The sequence below is a fragment of the Triticum aestivum genome, chromosome 7B (genome assembly GCF_018294505.1).
Source record: "Triticum aestivum cultivar Chinese Spring chromosome 7B, IWGSC CS RefSeq v2.1, whole genome shotgun sequence".
Classification (NCBI taxonomy): domain Eukaryota; kingdom Viridiplantae; phylum Streptophyta; class Magnoliopsida; order Poales; family Poaceae; genus Triticum; species Triticum aestivum.
In genome coordinates, this window is record NC_057813.1 from 272,473,360 (window position 1) to 272,480,701 (window position 7,342).

The 7,342-nt window shown below is 43.7% G+C and overlaps 1 protein-coding gene across 1 annotated transcript; it reads right to left on the reverse strand.

Annotated features, from left to right (window-relative positions):
* Positions 1 to 316: 316 nt before the first annotated feature.
* LOC123160474 (uncharacterized) lies at positions 317 to 4,088 on the reverse strand. The gene is made up of 6 exons (XM_044578288.1): positions 3,960 to 4,088; positions 3,820 to 3,887; positions 3,668 to 3,718; positions 2,774 to 2,824; positions 886 to 2,682; positions 317 to 805 (listed from the first exon to the last, which is right to left on the reverse strand). Exons 5-6 carry the CDS (start codon positions 2,680 to 2,682, stop codon positions 332 to 334), a joined length of 2,271 nt encoding a protein of 756 aa, XP_044434223.1. The 5' UTR covers positions 2,774 to 2,824; positions 3,668 to 3,718; positions 3,820 to 3,887; positions 3,960 to 4,088; the 3' UTR covers positions 317 to 331.
* Between the last annotated feature and the right edge of the window lie 3,254 nt (positions 4,089 to 7,342).

The following is a 7,342-nucleotide window of genomic DNA, read 5'->3' on the forward strand; positions in this document are numbered from 1 at the left end:
CTGCACCTTAGCTACCTCAGGTACTTGCGTGGGCAGCGTCTGAGAAACGCTCTCAAGCATGATGCGTCGCTTGGGATCACCGAGGGTAGAGTCGTTCAGTCCTTCGAGGGCTCGTTTTACCACGAAATCTGTAGCCTCCATAAACGTGTCCTTGACGAAACTGCAGTCCATCTCTGCGTCTTTTCCTGATACTACCATCACCTTAGGGTCTTGTGAGTGGCAAATTTCTTGTTCGCAACCTAAAAAAACTACCGGGTAAAGTTGACAATGATGATATAAATACGACCAGCTAAAAGAACTGACGATAATGATGGTCCATAAACACGACCAGTTAAATAGATATATAAATAAATAAACTACCAGGTAAAGTTGACAAGAAACCAAGAGCACTAGGGGTAGGGGGCACAATTTCAACCACACCCGGGCTGGAAGGTGGACGACTTGTGCCACGCTCGCCAATGATATAATCCTCGACAGATAAATTGAAGAGGTCACCAAGGCCATGGTCCTTTTCTCCCGTGAGGACATGGCCAAAATCTTCTTCACTAACAAAGTTACTGAGTTCAACATCTAATGACGGACCATCCAATGTTATTGGTTCTGAAAAATTGGATTCTTGGCCGAAATCAAGTTTGCGCTTTGAGGGCAGCCTTTCTTCTTGTTCCACGTGAGGCGCTGTAGATTGTCTGTGTCTTTTTCCGCTAGCGGATGGGGCAGTGTCTGATATATCATTATCCGCTGATAGCGGATGAGCAGAGGAGGACCCAGCTAGGGCATTCTGTTTCAGTACATTGCCCCGCCGTAGCTGCAAAAAAAAAACTCAAGTTAGTACTTAATAGTACGTGAGACATAATGAAAAATGGACACACATGTGCCTGAGCTCACCTCTTTAGACTTCACCGGTTGAGCAGCAACAACATCATTTAAATAATTATAGAGGACCAGTCTCCATTGATCTGTAATAGGTGTCTCTGCCTTCTCAAGGGACTGAACATGTTGGTCACGGTGCTCAATAGGTACTCTCCTCACCACCATAAAATCTTTGTCAGACAATGGTCGAGGCCTGATGTTGTGCTGTAGTGCACGCTTATTTTTTATCCTTACATCATAAGGGGTCTTCCCAGTCATGTTGCCATTGCAAAGATGGTCCAGAATGTCGGCGAAAGGCTTTAGAATTTTTTTCCACCAATTAGCCCATGCTACAGAGGTGTTCCCAACTCGATCATCATCAGGAAAATAGTGGAATTCTTCAGGGGCCAAGGATAATAGGTGTGACCAAAAAGCATAGGCGATTCCAATTTCATCTTGAGTATACAGGCTCGCTAGAGGAGAAAAGGGAACAACTTGGTCAAGACGAAACTGTCGTGCCACTCGATCTGGGTGATATGGTTCAGCTATACACACGTCGGCGGTGATAGTACCACGCCTCCATGGAAGCATGCCTCGACGAATGGAAATTAAGAAAGCCCTCTTGGGTTTGAACACACCTTCCATAGTGAGAGAATGGGGGTTCCAAGCAATATTCTTATAGTCATCAAGGAAAGCATGTGCCTCTTTAGGAGTAAAATGACGTGGCGTCTTAAACATGGTGTTCACCATATTAGGTTGTACCGCCAAAATTCTGGAGCTCGGAAAATTTGGTGTTCTTGCTCTGTTTCCATAGGGTTTCTTGAGGTACACGCCCATCCATCCAGCAAGGTAGTGGACTGGCCAAACCCTATGTATGAATGAAGGGCCAATCGGATGAGTACAAATTCGCCGAAGTGAGTAATAAAGGGAGCAAAGAGCAGGTGGGCCCAAAGAGATGCGTCGTCCTAGGGAAATCCATGCCGCCATCACTAATACCCCAGGGCGAATATATGGCCCACCACCAACAACGGCGTAGCGGCAAAGCCATATGGCAAGAAAAGCCGCAGTGTACACGCGCTGGTCTTCTAAGCTCTCGGTAGCAAAGGAGTTTACTCCACTATTGTGAAAGAAGTCGCACCATTCCTTGAAACCTACTTTGCCACCCACGGCAAGCTTGGTCCAAATTTTTAGGAGCCGAGGTAGGAAGTTGGGGTACAAAAGAGTCGAAGGATCCAACTCATCAGCTAGGGGAACATATTCTTCATAAGGTTCACCATCAAGGGGCAACCCCGCGATCTGATGCATATCAAGAAATGTGACTGTACGCTCGCCAGATGAGAACAAAAATGTGTTGGTGTTGGGATCCCATCTCTCCAATAAAGACCTTAAAAGAGAAGGGGAGACAGAGTAGTCGCCTAAAGAGTAATAAATGGCTCCATAGACATAATCCACACCTTCCTCACTCCCCTTCAGATGGGTATGATATTTCTTCAAGACATTAGTACCCCATTCAAGATATCCAAGAGGCATTGGAGCGTATTCAACCTCATGATTCTCCCAGCCTAAACCTTTGGATATCATATGTGTCCCAAGGGTTGAAGCTTCATCAAGTCTGGGCCCAGGTGCGGGAGGTTGATAACAACGAGCTGAGAAAGATGGCCCTGCCGTCCATCCACGTGGTCCAAGCTCAGGATGGCCGTGTGGTACGCCTAACTTCGTAATCACTGGATTGGCTAGCTCACTAGTATCAGGTTCAAATAGGTGTTTTTTGGCCAACTGTGATAAAGGCATTCTACATGACTCAGACGAAGATGGTGTCGTGACTTCCTCCATCTATATGCAAGGAAAATATGCATGTCGGTATACGTATGAAATTACAGGAAGTTAAAAATAGTACATGAAAGTGCAAGATTGAATATTATACCAAGATGAAGAGATGACCCCGAGGTACGCAGTCTGCAACGAGAGATAGTATCTACAATAAAAAGCATTTCAATATTTGAATTTGATGCATAAAAAAAAGGGAATATGAGAAACAACAACAGGTGCGCGTGATTGAAAATATTCCTCATCCCCCCAAAAATAAAAACAGTAACATCGCCGTCGAACAATGGGCCAAGCCCATATATAGGCTTTGCCAGAACACCGACGGTGATCGAGTCATCAAACTCATACATATATGGCAAATAAAAAAAAATCACAGTCGAACGACGGACCAAGCCCATCTATAGGCTTGCCGGAACGCCGAAAGTGATCAAGTCATTATATTCATATATATATATTTAAAAAAATCATAGTCGAACGACGGACCAAGCCCATATATAGGCTTGCCAGAACGCCGACAGTGATCAAGTCATCAATTCATACATATAAAAAAAAATCACCGTCGAACGACGGACCAAGCCCATATAGAGGCTTCCCGGAACGCCGACAGTGAGCAACTTATTGACCCATGCATATACAATGATAAGAAAAAAAACTCCTCATGGTTGGACGACAGACTAAGCCTGTATATCGGCTTCCAGAGCGGCAACAGTGAGCAATCTACTCATTCATACAAGAAAAATAATTAAAAAATAATAATCACCGAGTCGAACGACGGACCAAGCCTGGATAGGGGCTTCCCGGAACGCCGACCGTGGGATCACCATATTTGGATGATTAAATACAGAACAAACACATCCAGAGACCAGGGCTATATACACCATGACAAAAAAAGGTTTTATGCATCTAGGGCATTATATCCCTGATACTTCTAATGACGAGAAAGATGCCACAACGAACAGATGTAATCAGATAATTTGGAAAAGCAGACTACCCAAGGAAGATTCGATCCAGACCGTATCCTAGTGTCCCCGTCTCCCTGCACCTACATGATGAGGAGATGGAATAGAGATTAAAAGCAACATCCAAGATGCTAAAGGATAGATCGTTTCTTGGTAATGACAAGACAAAAAAAAAGAGGCATACCCAATTGGAGGAGTCAATACTTGCCAACACGGAGGTGCATCTTGTGAGGGATTGAAAGCAATCTGGGACTAAGGAAATAGCAGACTAATCAGTCAATGAATCAATTTAGCTACTAGCGAAGTCATATATAATTTGCTAACCTGTCAAAGGAATTGCGGCCAGCCGGACGGAAGCGGACCTTCGTCTCCGCCGTCTTCTATCTAGTTTAAGAAAAGAAAAGAAGACTTGCTGTTCAAAAGAGAGTTGAGGGGACAGCGGACGCAGTTTGTTAGCCAGATAGAGTTTGTTAGCCGGATAAGCCAGACGTGGCCTGATTTTTAGCCTCCATATTTGCAACGTATGGTTAAAAAGCTGTACGTAGCTGGTACACGGTCGTCTAAAAAGTCATAAATCCATTATACTCACCAGAAGTGCTTTAAACAAAATATGTATAGTTTCGAGCTCTGGGCCCGAGTGAAAAAAATATATATCTCACTTCGAATCCAAACCTCGAGGGGCATCTGTTGACATGGATTTTGACCGAGATAAATAAATGTATAAAATATAAATTCAAAACAACAAAAATAAAACGTTCGATGATAAAAAGAATTAATCAATCAACAACTCAATCAACCCAGACATCGACGACCGGCAGCTCCAACTTTGTTGATGTACATTGCAAGAGAAAGTTATAAGCCTCGCAACGACCTAGTCCATCGCGATCTCCCAAGAGCACCGTCTGTTGAAACCGCCCTTATGGAATCATCGTTGTCGCGGGGGCCCCGCCACGCGCAGCTCCGACTTCTCTGTCGTAGCGAGAAACAAACATAGGCGCACCCATTGACGCACTGGGCCGTCGGGACCAGGAGGATTACCTGCGACCAACTCTGCATGTCCACCCTAGGGAAAACGCGAAGGGAAACTAGTCTTCAAGATGACTTCCATAAGGGAAAAGCGACCCGGGAACGACGACATCAGTCGACCCCGCTACAACAGCGCAAAAGGCTTTCACCCAAAGACAAACCTCGAAGACGGACAAGGCCGGAGAGTACCATGACGACCCTGCGGGAAGGAGGAACAACATCCACGGGCGCCGCGCCGTCGGCGTAAATATCACGGCATATTAACAAAATACATAGACGATATAATTGGTGACTAAAGAAAATTTAGCATCAATTAAATCTATAGTTGGTACGAGCATGCGTCATGTACCAATGCATGCATGCAGGCTTGGCAGCGTACATGCATGAACGTATGGGGTGTGGCCCTCACAGCCCATCATTAATTTGTTTGAGCTAATCAACACAGTCCCATGCATATGCAAAGGCTGCTCCGATTAAACAATCAAGTAAGAAGCCTATACGTGCCTTGTAGCAGGCCCATCTTTAAATAGAGCTTGATCAAGGGAAGTCATTAAACTAATTGGGCCAGAGGGCCATGCGCGCTCCCGCCGAAGTCCCATCAATCAATTCAGGAGACCAAGTCTGCATCACTCCGTTTCCTACCCACGTTCAACCATCCATCCACGTTCCCGCTCCCACGTCCTGCACGACAGCGACGTGCAGGTTGATTCCTTGGCGCGCGCGGCAGCCTCCAAAGGCCATTGCTGCACACCCAACCCTATAAATACCAGGATGCCTGACTGCTCTGGGGTCGGCCGCTGATCGTTTCTCCCACTGCTAAATTTACACACACACACCATATACAGAATAAGAAGGAGGACGTAGACGACTTGCTTGCTAAGGTTTGAAGGTGAGATTCATGGCTCTCTCATAGCCCCTGATTTGGCCATTGCGGTACAAGTCAGGGAGATTTCTTCTTCCTCCTCTCCTAAAACTCCAGCCTTTGGTTCGGCCATCGCGGTACAAATCAAGGAGCTGTCTCACTTCATAAAATTCTTGTCTTTGGTTCGGCCATTGTGGTACAAACCAAGGTATATGTTTAATCTACTTCAAAATTTCGTCTTTGGTTCGGCCATCGCGGTACAAACCAAAGAATTGATGTTGTACCCACTCCAAACTCTTGCCTTCAGTTCGGACACACAACTCAAGAAGCAAGTTTCATCTCCCTAAAATTCTTGCCTTTGGTTTGGCCACTGCCGTACAAACCAAAGTGCATGTTTAATCTACATAAAAAAAATTGTCCTTGGTTCGGCCATCGCGGTACGAGCCAAGGAGCATGCATGTTCCTTTTGCATGTTGCATATGTTTCATCCTAATGATCTCCTTCTTGATTCGGTCCCCTTAGCGATACAGGCCAGGACGATCGTCTCGTTTCTTGGTTTGGTCCCTATCCGCGGATACGAATCAAGACAGTATCATAGGCACGAAAACTTCATAAAAAATTGCCTTAATTTGGTCATAAAAAAATGAATCTTACTAAGTTGGAATGAAATGACGAATATGCTAAATTGAATTCATTCTTGTTCGGTTACGCTACAGACCTTATGTGTCGCGTTAGTTGTAATACAAATAAGAATATATAAAATGGTGCTTCACTTGGTTACGCTACACGAGGGCATTATCTTAATGCTACTCGGTGTTAGTAGTAATACGAGCAGGACAAAACTTATTGAAAATGTGTTCATGTTACACACCCAAAAAACCAAAATCATGCAAAATGGATTATAAAACATGTTGCATCGTAAAAAAACCAATCTTACTTGGTTGCACTACACGCGGGCATTATCATAATGCTACACGGTGTTAGTAGTAATACAAGTAAAAAAAATTAATTAAACAAAGTATTTAGGTCACATATTTGGTCCAAAGTCAAATAAAACATGTCATGAAATGCTCCAACGCTATAAGAGCCTAAACTATTAGCATCATCAAAATTGCACGTCATAAACCAATTTTACTTGGTTACGCTACATGCGGGCACGATATTCGTGTTATGCGATGTTAGTAGTAATACAAGTAAGATAAATCTAAATAAAACATTCATGCTACATATTTTGGCCAAAGTCATATAAAAGATGTTACAAACATGCTCCAATGCTATAAGGGCCTAAACTATTAGGATCATCACAAATGAATATCACAAACTTACTTTACGTGGGTTATGCTACACACGAGCGCCAATGAAATGACGCTATGTGGAGTTAGTGCTAATACCATGTGAGGGACAAACATAAACAAAAATGATAGATGTCATACGACTCATGCAACACCATAATTGCTCCACAAACCTTTGCTTGGTTATGCTGCACGCGGGCATTATCTTAGTGCCACGCGGTGTTAGTAGTAATACAGGTAAAGCAGAACTTAATAAAAATAAGTTCACTCCATATCCACATATGCATACAAAATTCATGCAAAATACATGATAAGGCATATTTCATGTAGCCCACATAGGCTTTAAACAAATAAAAATATCATAAACAAACTCCATTCGGGTCAAGCTATACGTGTGTGTCATATCATTGCACCGCGTGATTAGTATTGATACCATGTGAAGTCAGAGTCAACAAAATATGGCACATATCATATGCACCATAAAAAGCATCAAACTTGTGTCAGAAAGCTTCAGCCCATTACGCTAT

Bases quoted from the DNA above. Each gene is read 5' to 3' on its own strand.
- LOC123160474 (XM_044578288.1), bottom strand. From the start codon at position 2,682: ATGGAGGAAGTCACGACACCATCTTCGTCTGAGTCATGTAGAATGCCT. The intron at 806-885 runs GTGAGCTCAGGC...TTTTTTTTGCAG, and splicing joins AACCGGTGAAGTCTAAAGAG to CTACGGCGGGGCAATGTACT.